Here is a 16,649-nt window from a genome sequence, read left to right on the forward strand (position 1 = left end):
CTCTGGAACTGGAGTTACAGGTTGTGAGCAGTCATGTGCCACCATGGCCTGGCTAGCCACTGCTAACAGCTGAGCAGTGGCTCCCACCCAAGAGCCCAGTCTTTTGAAGCATTGCTGCTGCCTGCCAGCCCCCCAGAACCCCACACTCTGTGGCTCCTGCGCACAGACACAGGCCACAGGCTGGGCACGTGCCTTCACTTGTGTCACCTTGCCCAGGCCTGGGCTTTCTTGACACTGAATTCTGTGGAGAATTCAATCCCATCATTTGAAGAGCAGACTTGGACTCAAGAATAAACACCCCATGTAGAAGAAGCAGTTTAGTCTTTATTTGGAAAGGAAGGCAGAGCTCTGAAACGCTAGTCATACACTCAGTTGGTGGCAGTGCTAGGCATGGCCTCAGTCAGTCCTCCAGGCTGCCTTAGCTGATGGCATTCAAGTGACAGCCCTTGCCAGCATGCTGGCCTCAGCAGACTAAGAAGACTTCAGCCATCCCCTTCGGTCTTGTGGGGATGGGTTCTGTGACTGATGAGCACTCTAACTGCGGATAGGGGGTGTGTGGGAACAGGGCTGGTTCCTTATGGCTGGACAGTCCAGCTGTTACACCTGGCAGTAATGTCTTGGACAGGAAGAAGCCATCTCTTTGTCAGCTCAGCCATGAGGGTTCTCCGGGCCTGTGGTCATTCCCTTTGGAGAAAGACTTTTCTCAAGATCTGTTTTTAACTTTTGGGATGAGTGTTTGAGTGTTGCCTGTACACAGTGGCCACAGGAGAGGCTGTTGGATCCGTGGTTGAGTCTGACCGTGTACTGGAGGAGCTGAATGCGTGACCTCTGACCTCTTGGATGCTATGAACTCGAACCCAGTGTGAATAACTTGCCTCTGGGTAACCGATCCGCCTAGCTAGACCTGTAACCCCAGGAGGAGGAGTTACTGCGTCCCCTCAGCTTCCCTTTCCCGACCACTATATATTCACCCGGGGAATTTGAAGCTAGCCTGGGCCACACAGTGAGACCTTGTCCCGAGCTGCTCCTCCAGATGGGTTTGAGTCCTAGCGCCTACTTCACGGCTAGTAGCCATCTCCAGAGGATCCAGCGCCACCTCCTGGCCTCTGCGGGTACTGCACGCACAGCACATTGCAATGCAGGCAAACCACCCAAGCGCGTAAAATAACAAAGCATCCCGAGTTGACCGGCTGACTCCAGTTTTTGCTTCAAGACAGGGTCTCAGTAGGGCCAGGTTGGGCAAATCCTGTCTGCCTCGACTACCAAGTGTGTGCCCCTGGGACTCCAACCCTGGACAAGGCAGGTGCGGGCTGGACAGTGCCCTCCCAGTGAGACATCCCCCAGCCTCACACATAACTAGCCCCTCCCGTGGCGAAAGCTAACCCAGGGGTCTGCACGGCCTCACCCCTGCCTTTCGAGGCTTCGCAGTCTGAGGCTGTAACAAACACGGGGACCCCACTCACCCACTGGACGTCACAGCGGCCTTCTCCACGCGGAGCTTCTTCCTGGGCTCCATAAGGACGGACAGGCCCAGGGAGGCCTCGCTCTCGTCATCCAGCTCCGCCAGTACTCTATGAGCTGATTTCCTCCGGTTTCTCGTGGGTGGGGCAGGCGGGGGTCCCACTTCCCCAGGCCGGGTGGGAACAGCCAGGCTCTGTGGCCTGCCACTGCCACCACCACCACCACCACCACCACCACCACCACGGGAGAAGGTGAGGGGCTGGGGCTGCAGCTTGCTGAGGCTGCCGATGGAGTTGAGGATCAGTGTGGCCTTGGGGGCAGAGGAGAGGGTGCTGAGCGGCCGCTGGGGTGCCCCCTGGGGGGGCAGCATGGGCTGGAAACCAGTCACAGCCTCTCCCTTCGACCGAGGGACAGTAATGGCAGCGAAGTCCTGAGGTCTGACCCGGACTTGCTGGAACATGAAGTAGAATTCTGAGGAGCTGGCTCCTGCTTGCCCTTCAGGGCCAAAGGTCAGAAGGTCACCATCACTCAGCTCCAGCCTGTGGCCTCTTGGGAGTCGGACATTATTGACCAAAGTCCCTGTTGGTGGTGAGGCACAAGAGAAATGACAGGGATAGAAACATGTCTAGTCAGAAGTGCCAGGACCTGGCCATTAAACTCAAACCCTGCACAACAGCTGTGTCGGCTGGGGACAGGCTTATTCTTCTTGCCTACAAACGGGAAGCTGCCTTGCTGTGCTTAGCTCCTGCCTCACACAGCCCTAAGCAGCTTTGTCTCATTCTGAGATGTGGGCCCAGAACTCGATCCTCCTGCCTCAGCTCTGAGGAGCTAAGATCACAGGGTAACCCCCTCCCCCATACTCACCTCCTGCTGCCACTCCTATTTGTCTTTTTGGAGACAGGGTTTCTCTGTGTAGCCCTGGCTGTCCTAGACTCACTTTGTAGACCAGGCTGGCCTCGAACTCAGACATCCACCAGCCTCTGCCTCCCAAGTTCTAGGATTGAGGCGGGCACCACCACGCCTGGCCTCTGCTGTCACTCTTACCCGCTTTGTATCTTACTTTCTTTCCTGTAAACGGTGTCAGCTCCATCTGCACGTCACAGTGCAGGGCCTTTGGCCTACACCATAGCATTGCTGGCTGTTGCTGGACTGCTGCCCACAACACCTCAGGTTGGGATGCTCCAGACCTTGTCTGACCTGACAGGAAGCTAAGAACTGAAGTCGGAGGGCTGAACTGTGAACTCCAGCCTTCTGAGGCTGCCTTGGGTTGGGGCGGGATGCCTAGGCCACCAGACGGCTCATCACTGCCTTCACGGGAGCCTGGAAACCGAGTCAAGTGTGCGCTGAGTACTAGAGAGCCCCACTGTGACACTTTGCTGATGACACCCAGCGCCTCCCTCCCGGGCCCTGTGTGCGCTAAACCAGACGAACAGGTTAGCCCGACGAGCAGTGCACAGTTCTGACGGCAGACACGGCCTCCGGGAGGCGGTGGCAGGAGCCTACCTTGGCTGCTGTGGTCCTCCAGGCTGACCCTCCAGTCGTCCCCTTGCAGCTCAGCATGCAGCTCCGCATGGACCCCAGAGATGAGGCCGGGCTCCCGCTGCGGCCGCAGGGCCACATCGCACAGGTCAGCCCTGCAGCCCAGCCGATAGGTGCAGCCGGACCTGGCCGGGGGGTGGAAGGTGTAGAGGTCACCTCCCCGGCCGGCCCCGATGCGCAGCAGCTGGAAGCAGGGCAGCATGGGGGGGGTGCGCCTCTGCACCTCGTCTCCCGCCTCAGCGGCTCATCACCCCTCCTGCTGCCGGGTCCCGCACCCCGCGGGCTTCCGACCAGTTCTATCGGACGTCAGCAGCTGTCTAGTTAGTGCCAGCTCGGGAAGTGCAGACGCAGGGCGCCAGAGGCCTGGACGGGCGACGCGGTGGTGGCTGTCAAGACGAGACTTAAAGAAAAGCACCTCCAGGAGAGTCCTGCTGCGCCGCAAAACCCCGAGCAGGAGCCCGGCGGCACCCCTGGGAAGCCGGATCCTCGGGCCGCTGAACCCCGGAATCCCTTAACAATCTGTGCAAGGCAAAGCCACTTTAAACGGCCGCTGGGGTCTCCGCGCAGACGGGGTGGAGCGGTCCTGCTACACAAACGCGCGTGCGGCACGAGCCCGCCCGCCCAAGTGTAACCCGGGGCCAGGGCGCTGGTGGTCCAGCTTGCTAGTCCTCTCCTCCCCCGCTCGGCCGGCCACTGTCCCCACACAGGGCGGCGCAGACCGGCCCTAACTCCTGTAACGAAAGCGGACCTCACCCTTTCCTCTCTCGCTTGCGGGGTAAGCTGAGGAAGGGGCTCCGCATCCCGCGCCTCGCTCCCGCCGCGGTTTTGACAGCCGGGAAGGCGCCCGGAGGGCGCGGCCTGGGCGCGCGCGCCGCGCAGACTCCTCCTCCCCAATTCCCGGGTCCGACTTCGCGCCCGCGGGCCCGCGCCCGCCTCCGGATGGTCTTGATTGGCCGGCCGGCTCGCGCTCCTCCTCCCTATTGGACGATGCTCAGGAAGGCACCGCCCCTGTCCCGCCCTCCGCCATTCCTGATTGGTCTGCACGTTTTCCCGGGTTCCCGGGGTGGGGAGGGGCGGCCAGGGCGCGGAGCAGGCCTCGGGCGTCTGTGTTCGTGTGTGCACCTTTCTCCTTCCTCTTTCCGGTAGGGAGAAGTGGTGCTTTTGGAGCAGCCCGCCAGCCCGCCCGCCTCGCGCATGCGTGATCAAGAGTGTCCAGCCCGGACCCGGAGCTAGGTGCAAGGGGCGTGGCAAGACGGCGGATCTCGCGCTGGGTAAGGGGCGTTCGGGAAGAGTCGGTTGGGGGCGGGAGGGTCTGAGAGGGGGTGCTAGGGTGGGCGGAGGGGGTCCACCGGGGAAGAGGGGTGCAGGAGTCCGGCCAAAGAACAGATGAGAGCATCAAGACAGCCTTAGAGCGGGGGTCCTGCGGGGCGGGGGATGAGCCAGGGCTGTGTGCGGGAGAGCAGACGGGCGGCAGCAGGACAGGGAGCGCCCGGGATAATTCCGTCAAGAAAAATGCAGACTAGCGCTAGGAAGGGAAGCGGGTAGGAGTCTGCGGGCCGAGTGAAACAGAAGTTTGAATTCTGATGGAAGTGGGGGAGAGAAGATGCTATAGGACTCCGAAGAGAGAAGGACATCGGAAATGAAAGTTGAGGGGCTAGAGAGAAACTGAGGCTGGTTCCAGAGAGGCTGAGATGAGATGGCGGGAAGCTGGCGTCCCAGCAACGGGCTCTAGGCTGCTCGGGTTCCCCGGGGATCCTAGGGCAGCCGCTTAATCCCACATGTGGCGTCATTCTTCTGGAGCCAAGGCATGGGCTGACGCTCTGTTAGGAAATGACCCAGAAACCATGGGTCGGTGGTGCCTCGATGGGCTACCCAGCGACCCTACCGTGCCGTGGCGAGAACTGTGGAGACTGAGCTCCCTGCGTTTTGAACAGGCTCTCTCATCTTCAGCCCTGAGCTTCAGGGAGTACAGACACTTGCTTACGGAGGAAGGTAAAGGCACCACCCAGAATCCTGTAAGTAGAAGCAAGCCTCAGGGGCACCCCTGTCCTCCCGTCTCAGTAAATTTACCTTATGATCGTTGCCTGGTTCGTTCTATCAGGAGCATGTTTGGGACAAGCGAGTGGTTTGGTTCTTCTTAGGGAAGTAGGAAGAGAGCAGCTCGGAGCGGGGTGCATCTGGCAGTAACGAGGGTTATGTTATGGCTTTGCTGTTGTAGGCTTTCTCTTTGGAAGGTGGCCTGAAAGCTGAACTGGAGTGTCCTTGTCTCTCCTTTTGTCCAGGGAACATAGATGGTTGGAGACAAGATCTAGAGACTTCTGATACGGAGGAGATGTTACCGCCTTCAGGTCAGTCAGGCTAATCAAAGAGGCTGGGGATCTCTGTCTCCCCAACTGGCTTTACTTTTGTGACCCTTCCTTCCTTCCTTCCTTCCTTCCTTCCTTCCTCTCTCCCTCCCTCCCTCCCTCCCTTCCTCCCTTCCTTCCATCCTTCAGGTTTTGCTGGGTTGGTTCCTCCCTCCCACTTCCAAGCTCGGCCCTTCTCCACCCTGTCAAGAACGACCCAGACCCAGACCCAGACCTGGGCTTCAGACGTTCCCCTGGTCCAATCCACGGCCAGCCAAGATGTCCCAGAGAGATGGCTAGATGCTGAGAGGCCTACAGTGTGGGAACACAACCTCTGTGGAGATGGGCAGGGGCCATGGCGGAGAGGCAGGTAGGGACTCTGTTGTCACCCTTTCCTCACTCGGGCTAATGAGGCCTTGTGCATGCATCCCTCTCTCTCAGCCCCAGCCCCCTAACCTGTGTGGTTTTCTGTAGTAATTGTTGGTGCCTACACTGCATGTGCCGTGTGATGGGGAGTAACAAAAAGAAATAATCTGGACTTAAATTCTCAGCTAATAAGGAATGTGAATGTCTTAGGAGAGGAGATGGGTTACCCAGGAGCTGTTGAGTGCTTTAGGGTGCCGTGAAGCTTAAGACACAGTGATCCAGTACGGTGGCATGCTCGTTCTCTCCTCCAGGGTAGTTAAAGGGGCCTTTATGGGACTAGGGCACAGGAGCTGGCTATGCTCTGTGAATGTGTGTTTTAAGGTTTTATTTTTGAGCAGGAAACAAACGGTCCACCTTTACTTTCAGCACTAGAGAGGCAGGCAGATCTCTGAGCTCAAGGCCTCTGGTCTACAGATTGAGTTCCAGGACAGCCAGGGCTACATAGGGAAAACCTGTCTGAAAAAGCCCGAAACAACAACAACAAAAACAGCATTCACAGTTGGAGGCCGGAACTGTGGAGCTGGGGTCACAGGCAGCCGTGAGCTGCCGAATGTGGAGCTGTGAGAGCAGCAAACACTCTTAACCACAGAGCCGCCCTCCAGCCCCGTGGATGCGTGTCTGTGTGTGAGTGGGTTCTGCCTTGATGATGAAGGGATGTTAGGAGACAGGCTCCGAGGAACGGTGCGTGGCGCCGGCTCAGGAGCCAGCGTCCTCACAGCTAGCTTAACTGTGTGTGACAGTGAGTCCTCTGGAGATGGAGCACCGCCAGCCTCCCTGCACACTGTATCGAACACTCGCCGCTAGCCCGCGCACCCGAGCAGGTGTCGGGGTGCGTCCCTGGAGCAGGGGCAGCGAGCCCAGGTCGGGACGGCGCTGCCGAGACCAACAAAGCAGGAGTGGCTTTAGTTGTACTTTTTGTTGTTGTTGTTAACGTTTACATTTTTGTGGTGTGTGTGGGGGTGTGCACACACATGCACACCATGCAACAGTGGAGGCAGGAGGGACCCAAGTTCAGGGCCTCTGCTACATACTACGTTCAAGGTCGGCCTGGGCTACGCGGGACCCTGTCTCAAATAAAACAACAAAAAAGTCTATTAAGTCACCCGGTCCACCACCACGCTGGTTCCGAAGCCCAGTTCCCACGCCCGTGCTGTCTCCCTGCCCCTGGACTGTGGCTGGAGTCCAGACTGCACGCTGTAATGGGTCTTGCACTCAAAATGTGTGGCCCCCGGCCGCCCACCTTTGGGGTTTTTCTTCAGTCTGCTTAAACGTGGACCTCTGGAGAGATCCGTTTCTCGGCGGGGCCTCCCTACCCCTTAGGTCTCTGAGGCCAGGAAGCTGACCTCTGGGAGATGGTGGTGGCCTGAATGCCTCTATCCTCCTGCCTCAGCTTCAGCCTCTGCTTCCCACATAAAGTGGAGGGTCAGTGCCCTCTCTGCTGCCGGCACCCTCTAGCCGCTCACCTGTGCCCACCGTTCTCTGAAGGTCCCAGGAGCTGGAGGTCTCCAACACCCTGACCCAGCAGTCCGAGCTGATCTCCCGTCACCTCAAAGAGCTGCGGCGGCTGGAGGAGGAGGTCCAAGCCTACCGTGAGACCTCCATGAAGCAGAAGATAAGGTTGGAGGCGCAGGCCATGGAGCTGGATGCCCTGGCGGTGGCGGAGAAGGCTGGCCAAGCGGAGGCTGAGGGCCTGCGTGCCGCCTTGGCGGGAGCCGAAATGGTTCGGAAGAACCTGGAGGAGGGGAAGCAGAGGGAGCTGGAGGAGATGCACAGCGTCCACCAGGAGCAGGTGCGTGGGCCGAGGGCCTGGGGCGGTTCAGGGCGGACCTCAGGGACCCTGCCAAGCTGCCCAGCAGCTGGTCTAGGAAAGAGACCATTTGGGTTTTCCTTGGGCTGCAGCTGTTTCTTGGGGAGTCGGGCGAGCTTGTGCCGTTTGAAACTCTCCGAAGGACAACTTCTACCCTGTGTCAAGTACTCCTCTGGAAACGTGGGGGTCCTGGGGAAGGCCGGAAAGGTAGATTTTTCAGGCAGGATGCCCACTGCTTCTCTGTGCCGTCCTCGAGGGAGGAGCCGGCTGGGGATTCAGCATCCGAGCTGCTTAGCCTGTGCTTACGGGGTGGAGCTGACTGCCTAGCTTGGGCCGCTCTCTGTTGCCGCTGGGAGAGCACTGCCAGGGTCAGGACCACCGCTGAGGGCCGCCCAGGTGATGGAGGGGTCGGGAAGGGAGGCTCGTCCTCTGTAACAGGAGCAGGGACAGCCTTGCTGAGCCACTAAGAAGGCCCTCTGAATTGGCTGCTTCACCGGGCGACACGCCCGCTTTGGTATTTGAGAACCTGTGTAATTGGTGCCACGTTCACAAAGCCACTGTGGACGGTCACTGTGAGCGGGATGAACCGCTGACATCAAAGAGAGGAGTACGATTGAGCAGTTCTAGCCGAGGAGGTAGCTAGCTCAGTGGTAGAGGGCCTGTCCAGTGTGTGCAAGGCCATCGGGTCAGCCCCAGTGTCAGCGGAAAAGGAGGGGTTTTGGTTTGTTGTTGAGACAGGGTCTGGCTGTGTAGCTCTGGCTGGTCTCGAACTCACAGAGATCCTCTTGCTTCTGCCTCCCAAGCACTGGGACTAAAGGTGTGCGCCACCACCTCGAGCCTCAGAAAAGAAGCCGGGAAGTAACGCTGCCGGGTTTGTGTTTTCCGTCTAAAGAGGCTTTGTGTTTCTCAGTTCACAAACCTGACAGTGGTAGTGGAGGCTCTGCTCTCCCTCTCCACCCAGTTCCTCCCCATCCCCTCCATCCTGTGGAACTTGAGGGGTCCGGTGAGAGAGGCCACCCCTCCCTAGAACATCCCCATGCGCACACGCTGCTCAAGTGGGCTCAGGCTGGCTCAGGGAGGCTCAGGCCGGCTCAGGAAGGCTGCCCATGCAAGAGGAGCAGGGGAGAGGCAGGAGCCACAGGAGGGAGCTTGAGGAAGGCAGGCCTTGTGGTAAGGCAAATCTTTGGTGGGGAGTGTGAAGGCAGGGTCTTGATGCGTAGCCCTGGCTGCTTTGAGCTTGAGGCAGTCCCTGACTCAGCCTCCCAAGTACTGGGGTGTCTGGGCTGTCTATTACCGTGGTAAAGCACTGACAAAAAGCAACTTGGGAAGGGAAGGGTTTGTGACTCCCGGTCCACGGAGAAGAGGCAGGGCGGGAACCAAAGCAGAGGCTGTGGAGGGGGTTGCTTACTCCTCGGGGCTTGCCCAGCCTGCTTCTCAGTACAACTCAGGTCCAGCTCCCTGGGGGCAGAGCCACCCCACCCGAGGCACACTGGGCCCCTGCACATCAGTCACTAATCAAGAGTGGGTCCTAAGGACGCGTTTGCTCAATCGAGTTTCCCTACCCAAACAACTAGCATGTGTCGAGTTGACCAGAAAGTAGCCAGCACACAAGAGTATAGACTCTCGCTGCCACCATGCCCAGCACCCTGAAGGGTATATGCACACTCAGATGTGGGCACATGTGGGTGGGGGTGTGAGTGTGCCTGGCACACGTGTGAAGGTCAGAGGACAGCCTCGGATGTGGGTTCTCAAGTTCTTTTGTTTGAATATTTTTTTTCCTTGGCTGTCCCGGAACTCGGTAAACCTGGCCGGCCTTGAGCTCACGGAGATGGGCCTCTGTGAGTGCTGGGTTTAAATGTGCACCTCCACTGCCCATTGAGACAGGGTTCTTGCTGGCCTGTACTTTTAGCACGTAGGCCAGAGTAGCTAGCCTGGGGGCTTCGAGGACCTGTGTCCTGTGTCCCCTCCCCTCCACAGAGTGGAGGTAATTGCAGTGTGCACCGGCCTGCCATAGGGCTTGGGGATCCTAACTCAGGTCTTCACACTTGTGAGGTAAACGCTTTCCCGACGAGCTGTCTCCCCAGTTTACAAACACCAGGCACGAGGTGATCGGCAGTGGGCACAGAGAGACGGGGAGGGGAGCTGGCAGGAGCTGACGTTGTTGGAAACTAACTGGGGTGAACAATGTGCCAAGATTTCTCCCTCTGCTTAGAGCAGGGGTCCCTGGGAGACAAGGCCCCAAGATGGGGTGAGCTTTGTTTTGTTTATTAAATAAGTAAATTTAAAGATTTATTTATTATGTATAGTGTCCTGCCTGCATGTACACCTGCACGCCAGAAGAGGGCACCATATCTCATTATAAATGGCTGTGAGCCACCATGTGGTTGCTGGGAATTGAACTCAGGACCTCAGGAAGAACAGCCAGCGCTCTTAACCTCTGAGCCATCTCTCTAGCCCTAAAGATTTATGTATAAGTTGTTCATTTATGAGTATGTGTTCTGTTGGTGAGTGTGTCGGGGCATACTGGATCCCCCGAATGCCTGCCGTGGGTGCTGGGCGCTGAGTCCCCTGGAGGAGCAGGGAGTACTGCTGCCCTCTGAGCTCCTCCGAGCCCTGCTGGCCACCCATCCCTGAGTGCTCCCTTCCTCCACAGCTGACCTCCCTGACGCAGGCTCACCAGAAGGCTCTTGCCAGCTTGACCAGCAGGGCCGAGGTCTTGGAGGAGTCTCTGAACAGCCTGGAAATGAAGCGGGCGGAGGAGGTGAAGCAGCTGGCCATGGCCCAGAAGGAGGTGGAGCAGCTCAGGAGCCAGCTGAGGTGGCCAGGGAGCAGCGGGTGGCATGGTCGGTTGGTCGGGGTGTCTCCGTGCTGCCCCGCCCTGAGGGCCGCCCCGCTTCTGCCTCAACCTCAGTAAGACCCAAGAGGAGCTGGAGGCCCAGGTGACCCTGGTGGCCAGTCTCAGGAAGTACGTGGGGGAGCAGGCCCCTCCCGAGGTGCACAGCCGGGCCTGGGAGCAGGAGCGGAAGGAGCTGCTGGACGCCGTGCAGGTGGGAGGAGGGACGGACCGGGTGGCCTGGAGGAGGGGGCACAACCCCCCGGAAGGGAGGCCCTATGTGAGGCGTGCTCCACCCACCCAGCACATGAAGGAGGACCGTACCGACCTCCAGGCCACCATAGAGCTGCTGCAGATCCGTGTGCAGAGCCTCACGCACATGCTTTCCCTGCAGGAAGAGGAGCTGACCAGGAAGGTAGGCCCCTCCCTGGGGAGACCCACACCCCCTCTCTCCCCCCGAAGTCCTCACTGTGCCCTGCCCCACGCAGATTCAGCCCTCCGAGGCCCTGGAGCCCCAGCTCCCCAGGAAGTGCCGGATGCTGCTTCGCAGCTGGCGGGAGAAGGTGTTTGTCCTGATGGTGCAGCTGAAGGCCCAGGACCTGCAGCACAGGGACGCCACGAAGTGCCTGAAGGACCAGGTCAGGGCACGGGGCCTCAGCCACAGTCACAGTGCTGGCGTGTGGGGCGAGTCAGAAAGGTTCAAGTCAGCGTTTCTCTGTGTAGCCCTGGCTGTCCTGGAATTCACTCTGTATTCCAGGCTGGCCTCAAACTCACAGAGATCCACCTGCCTCTGACTCCCGAGTGCTGGGGAGACAGCCAAGGCTACATAGTAAGACCCTGTCTTAGAGGGGAGAAAAAAAAAAGATGTATTTTATTTTATCTCATGTGTGTGGATATTTTGCCTGCATGTATGTCTGAGTACCATGTGACCATGGAAGTCAGAGGGAGTTGGCTCCCCTAGAATTAGAGTTACAGGTGGTTGTGAGCCGTCGTGTGGGTGAAGGGATGGAACTCAGGTCCTCTGTAAAAACAGCCAGTGCTTTTAGCCCTGAGCCACTCTCTAGCCCCACTTTGGAGACTCCTGCCCTGTGTCCTGCACCCCACGCTTCCCACGGCCTTGGCTCTGGACTGGCCAGCTCAGCCCCTTCTGCTCCTGTAGATCGCGGAGCTCCAGGAACAGCTGACAGCCCAGACCCAGGAGCAGGCCATCCTGCAGCGCGCCCTGCAGGACAGAGCTGCGGAAGTGGAGGTGGAGCGGATGAGCGCCAAGGTCCGAGCCGGGAGACCGCGGGATGAAGCAGTCCCTGGTCAGGGTCTGTGGGCCAGACGCCTGAGAGGGAGGCTTGAAGGGGAACACGCGTGCACACACACTCGCGCGCACACACGTGCACCCTTACCAGACCCTGCAGGTGGAGCTGAATCGGGCGCAGGAGGCCAGGCGGAGGCAGGAGCAGAAGGCAGCCTGTGCTGAGGAGCTGCTCAGGACCTTGGTCAGTTCCCTGAGCAGGTAAGGCAGCCCGCAGGGCAGGGAGGGGCTAGAGGGGCAGGGGAGCAGAAGGGAGGGGCTGGAGGGACTGGAGGGAGCAGGGAGGGGCTGGAGGGGCAGGGGCAGCGCCTCCATGGCACCAGCCCAGCCGGGAGCCGCAGCCTAGTTGCAGCCTTTGAAGCTGAGCAGGGCAGTGAGGCAGGCTGCGGCTTCAGGACCCCGTCCCTCCTCCCTCCCTTCCTCCTTCCTTGCTTCCTGTACACACGCCTGCTTATGGAGGAAAGGTTTAACTGTACGTGGACTGGTGTGTGGTCAGTGACCAGGCACCTGCTTAGCATTCCAGATCTCTGCTCTCAGGCCCTGGCACCCAGGGAAAATGAATGTTTGACCTTGCAGGGAATCAGGCTAGTGTGGAAGGAGCACTGCCCGGGTTCAAGGTCCACGTGCTCCTCCCCGTCCAGAAGGCCTGAGGGTGTAGCGAGCACAGGCTCTGTGCAGTGACTTCCAGGCTTTGAGCACCTTCCCGGGCTGCCGGTCCTGGGGGATGCGGCCGGGACTCTTGATGGTCGCTGCAGGGCAGGTGTTCCAGTCACTCCAGCCGAGCGTGACGGTGTGTTCAGAGCCGCCCTGTCGGAGGACTGAAAGGAACCAGGAGTTTGTTTTCAGCTGTTACCAAAGCTTAAGCACTGAGGTTCACTAGGTCTGCTGAGGAGCTTGAGCCACCGGCTGTGACCGGCTATGGCCTGTGGGGTTTGCTAGAGCCCTGTTCCTCCCACACTCGTCTCACAGGATGGGAAGTTGTGTCCTCTGCGGGACCCTGCACGGCTCTAAGAGCTGAGGGAGGGCGGGCGGGCAGTGGCCTGTGCCTTTCTCAGCACGCAGGCCAAGCTCCATAGCTCCATGACCAGGCTGGACCAGGCTGTAGCCCGGATTCCCAGCCTTAACAACCGGCTCAGCTATGCCGTCCGCAAGGTCCACACCATTAAGGGTATGTGCGGCAACTGGGGTTCCAGCCTGTCTCCCTCCCTCCCACATTCATCCTCTGTTGCCTTAGTAACCATCCCTCTGCCCTGAGCCCCTCCACCCTTCTGCCCTGTGCCCCTCCACCCTTCTGCACACCCATCTCCCTGCCCTGCGATTTTCTGTCTCAGGTTTGATGGCTCGAAAACTGACTGTTTCTCAGCTGCGCCTGGAGAGGTGAAGTTCTGGCACATTGAGGTGGAGGGTGTGGATGTCGGGGTCCCTATCGGCTGCCGGGACCCAGAGGGACAAGGCGGGATGGAGGCACCAGTCAGGTAGCTGATGGGGGAATGTTCTCCGGCTCTTTATCATTTCCGTCCCAGCTGTCCCTCAGACCCACCTGCACCCCCACTCGGTGCAGACCTGAGCCTTGAGTTGGAGCAGCTGCGGGAAGAGCGGAACCGCCTGGACGCCGAGCTGCAGCTGAGTGCCCAGCTGATCCAGCAGGAGGTGGGCCGGGCACGGGAGCAAGGTACGCGCGCACGGTGCTGCGCGGGTGCAGAGGGCGGCTCGGGCCCTGCGGCCGGTGCCAGGAGAGGTGAGACAGTAGCACGCTTTCAGGGGAGGCCGAGCGCCGGCAGCTGAATGAGGTGGCCCAGCAGCTGGAGCAGGAGCTGCGGTGCGCCCAGGATTCCCTGCTCAGTGTGGGGCAGCAGCTGCAGGCCGCCCGGCAGGGCCAGCAGGAGAGCACAGAGGAGGCCGCCTGCCTGCGGCAGGAGCTGACCCGGCAGCAGGAGATCTACGGGCAAGGTGTGGGGGCAGGGCAGGCGTGCCCCCTGCCGGCCGGCCGGGCAGCCCCCTGACCGCCTCGCCCTTCTCCGCAGCTCTGCAAGAGAAGGTGGCGGAGGTGGAGTCCCGGCTGCGGGAACAGCTCACGGACGCAAAGAGGAGGCTGAACGAGGCGCGGAGGGAGCAGGCCAAGGCCGGTGAGCTGCCCGCCCCTTCGGCCCTGGCACGCATGCGCAGTGAAGTAATGGAGGGTGGGTACCTAAGTGATCTCGCTTAGTGAACACACCTCAGCCTGGCCAGATCTAGAAACAGCTTGTGACAACTGTGGCTCCTGGGCCTGTCACTGGTGTCGGCAGCCGCCCTCACCAGAAACTTAACCCTCGGGTGAGCTAGGGTCGTAGGATGCTGCTGTGTCGACCCTCAGTGAGAACTGTCCGCACCCCCTCTCCTGCCTCTGCGCCCGTGGTTACACGATAGACAGTTGCAGGCGTGGCGCTCTAAGCACGCCCCACAGGCGGAGAGTTGTCCTGTCTCCTGCGCCGTCCGTCCACGGGTCTCGTCCACGGAGCTGATGTCGGGGGTGGGGGTGGGGGTGGGGCAGGCTCACAGAGGACCCCCTCCCATGCCATCAGCCACCGCGGAAGAGACCCTGAGAGCCAGCGCTGGGAAGTGAGCGTCGATTGTTGGGCTCTGGGCTGACCCACTCCCATCTCCTTAGTGGTTTCCTTGCGCCAGATCCAGCACAAAGCCACTCGGGAAAAGGAGCGCAACCAGGAGCTCAGGCGCCTGCAGGATGAGGCCCGGAAGGAAGAGGGGCAGCGGCTGGCCCGGCGGGTGCAGGAGCTGGAGAGGGACAAGAACCTCATGCTGGTAGGGGTGGCGGGGAGCAGGGCCCGGGAGCTGGCGCTGAGGAGAGGGGTGGAGAGGCAGGAGCTGGCGCTGTGGAGAGGCGGGTGGCCGGCTTGGCCCGGCGCGGCTCGCCCGCTCCCTCCCGGCCTCCCTGAAGCAGGAGGGCCTCTCTTTACAAGCAGCAGCGCCTCCTGGCCGTGCTTCCGGTGCTGCAGAAGAAGCCCACCGGCCCCTGCCCCCCGCCTGCGGAGCCCCCAGAGAAGGAGTCTCCTGCAGCTTCAGGGTCCAGGGAGTCCAGGACAGGTAGATATGCTGAGGGACAAATGGCAGCCCAGGGGCCCTCGGGGCTCGGGCAGGGCAGCCCCGTGCCTGGGCTGCGCGCAGCCCGCTCTCAGCCTGATCTCCATCCTGCAGTGTCTTGCGTGTCCGGTTCCCTGAGAACCCTTTTCAAAAACCTGCAAGGCCTGAGCGAGGCCATTTCCAGAGAGGACTCTATTTGTCCGGAAGATAATCACAGCGCCCAGAGCATGTCTCCTTCTGACCACTGCTGCTGAGCCGGAGCTGTCAGGAGCAGGAGTGAAGCCAGCCCGGAGCTGGACTCCCCAGGAGGGTTGGAGAGGGAGGACATGGGCGGGGACAACCTCTGCCTGTTCCCCAGCATGCCTTGGGACCCCAGCTGCCACCAAGTCCGAATTCCGAAATAAATAAAGTCGGCTATCGTGGAGACATTGCTTGGAGAGTTTGGGAGACCGGGGTTCTCCCTGACGCCGGCTCCTGGGGCTGAGGCTATGAACCCTAAGAAAGAGGGTTCCTTTCTTAACTGCTCTGGAAGTTCGGACCAGGCTGGCCTTGAACCACAGATCCATCTGCCTCTGCCTCCCAAATTTTCTTCCTTCTTTTGACAGGGTTTCTCTGTAGCCCTGGATGTACCAGAACTCTTAGACCAGGCTGGCCTTGAGCCCCTCTTTCCCCCCCAGTGCTGGGATTAAAGGCACATGGCACCACCACCCCAGACCAAGTGTTTTTTTTTTTTTTTGTTTTTGTTTTTGTTTTTTTTTTTATCGTCACCTTTATTTTAAAATTATTTTCGCTGGGTGATGATGAATGCATAGAACAAGATACTAAACACTCAACATTCCAGGAGTCTCCAAAGATGCCATCCAAGCCCAGGGCCAAGCGACAGGCAGCCTCAGGAGGGGCAGCAGGCTCAGTCAGGGCTGGGGATGCTGGGCTGGGCGGAGGGCTGGAGGGCTGCCCTTCTGGAGGACCCGGCAGCTCGCAGTTCCCTAGCACCAGTTCTGACCTCCCCATGCATTGCTGTGTGTCGTATACAGACACACACGCAGGCAAAATACCTGTTCACATAGGAAAATAAAAATCTCTGGATGGGAGGAGGGAGGAGTAGCAGCAGGGGGTTAAAACCTTGTGGGTGAGATGATCCAGGATCAAGAAGATGTGGCTCAGGTGGACGACGCTCTGGGAACAGGGCTCGAAGCTCAGCCGCGCCCCAAGTAGACCAGGCGGGGAACAAGGTTTCTGGAAAACAGGGCCGAAAAGTTCAGATACTTAGACCACCTTAGGGAATCTCTCGGGGGTGTGGCAGGGCCATCCTGAGGAAGGCAGGGAGCCAGCTCACGTCAGGAGCATCTTCCTGATCCTTTGGGGTTGATGCAATTGTCTCCGCATGGGGTCAGGAACCAGGATATACTGGCTTCTCATCACCCGGGTGGCTCTCCATGGAATTCCTTAGATGTCACTCCCTGGGAGGTCCCTGAGGCCAAAGAGCAGCTTGCGTGGTCCAGGGGGTGGGGGAGGGGCCCTGGGGCTGAGATGCTAGTCTAGGGGGTGCTAGCTGACCCAGGCGTCCTGCTTTCGTCTGTAATTACGAAGCTTCCCCACGCGGGCTGTCCTGGCTTCCAGTAACTACGAGCGAGGATGAAAGGTGGCCTTACCCGTGATTATGAAGATGACAGGTGGGTCCTGATTGGGAAAGGGAGGCGTGAGCACAGGGAGGGGCCTCCTGGGGTCCAAGCCACTGATAGGGAGACCTGGCTGCTGGGACCAGGGCTGGGGGACTGAAAAGATGCTGCCGGCAGGCTTTTAATAAACGGGTTTGACCAGTCAGGCCCAGATGGGGACTCCTCACGTCAGTGA

General features: G+C 59.8%; 2 protein-coding genes across 5 annotated transcripts; one reads left to right on the top strand and one right to left on the bottom strand.

Annotated features, from left to right (window-relative positions):
- Nucleotides 1-304: 304 nt before the first annotated feature.
- Nucleotides 305-3,894, bottom strand: Tcf19 (transcription factor 19). 2 transcript variants are annotated; one of them, XM_055597064.1, is made up of 3 exons: nucleotides 2,965-3,894; nucleotides 1,464-2,040; nucleotides 305-684 (listed from the first exon to the last, which is right to left on the bottom strand). In XM_055597064.1, exons 1-3 carry the CDS (start codon nucleotides 3,200-3,202, stop codon nucleotides 678-680), a joined length of 822 nt encoding a protein of 273 aa, XP_055453039.1. In that variant the 5' UTR covers nucleotides 3,203-3,894; the 3' UTR covers nucleotides 305-677. The 2 variants fall into 2 exon arrangements, with proteins under 2 accessions (XP_055453039.1, XP_055453040.1); XM_055597065.1 differs by lacking the exon at nucleotides 305-684 and having other exon boundaries at nucleotides 1,460-2,040.
- Nucleotides 3,895-4,217: 323 nt separating this feature from the next.
- Nucleotides 4,218-15,212, top strand: Cchcr1 (coiled-coil alpha-helical rod protein 1). Of its 3 annotated transcripts, none has more exons than XM_055597017.1 (19): nucleotides 4,218-4,271; nucleotides 4,935-5,015; nucleotides 5,283-5,348; nucleotides 5,496-5,715; nucleotides 7,257-7,560; nucleotides 10,232-10,395; nucleotides 10,490-10,625; nucleotides 10,716-10,826; nucleotides 10,900-11,049; nucleotides 11,571-11,681; nucleotides 11,812-11,918; nucleotides 12,773-12,885; nucleotides 13,049-13,094; nucleotides 13,241-13,389; nucleotides 13,479-13,667; nucleotides 13,742-13,843; nucleotides 14,365-14,516; nucleotides 14,678-14,798; nucleotides 14,910-15,212. In XM_055597017.1, exons 3-19 carry the CDS (start codon nucleotides 5,333-5,335, stop codon nucleotides 15,047-15,049), a joined length of 2,331 nt encoding a protein of 776 aa, XP_055452992.1. In that variant the 5' UTR covers nucleotides 4,218-4,271; nucleotides 4,935-5,015; nucleotides 5,283-5,332; the 3' UTR covers nucleotides 15,050-15,212. The 3 variants fall into 3 exon arrangements, with proteins under 3 accessions (XP_055452992.1, XP_055452993.1, XP_055452991.1); XM_055597018.1 differs by having other exon boundaries at nucleotides 4,224-4,271; nucleotides 4,935-4,992; XM_055597016.1 differs by lacking the exon at nucleotides 4,218-4,271 and having other exon boundaries at nucleotides 4,741-4,992.
- The last annotated feature ends 1,437 nt before the right edge of the window (nucleotides 15,213-16,649 follow it).

The sequence above is a fragment of the Psammomys obesus genome, unplaced genomic scaffold (assembly GCF_907164565.1).
Source record: "Psammomys obesus unplaced genomic scaffold, mPsaObe1.curated_primary_1811, whole genome shotgun sequence".
Lineage (NCBI taxonomy): Eukaryota > Metazoa > Chordata > Mammalia > Rodentia > Muridae > Psammomys > Psammomys obesus.

Bases quoted from the DNA above. Each gene is read 5' to 3' on its own strand.
- Tcf19 (XM_055597064.1), bottom strand. From the start codon at position 3,202: ATGCTGCCCTGCTTCCAGCTGCTGCGCATCGGGGCCGGCCGGGGAGGT. The intron at 2,041-2,964 runs GTAGGCTCCTGC...CACCACCAACAG, and splicing joins GGAGGACCACAGCAGCCAAG to GGACTTTGGTCAATAATGTC.
- Cchcr1 (XM_055597016.1), top strand. From the start codon at position 4,779: ATGTGGCGTCATTCTTCTGGAGCCAAGGCATGGGCTGACGCTCTGTTA. The intron at 4,993-5,282 runs GTAAAGGCACCA...CCTTTTGTCCAG, and splicing joins ACACTTGCTTACGGAGGAAG to GGAACATAGATGGTTGGAGA. The intron at 11,682-11,811 runs GTCCGAGCCGGG...CACCCTTACCAG, and splicing joins TGGAGCGGATGAGCGCCAAG to ACCCTGCAGGTGGAGCTGAA.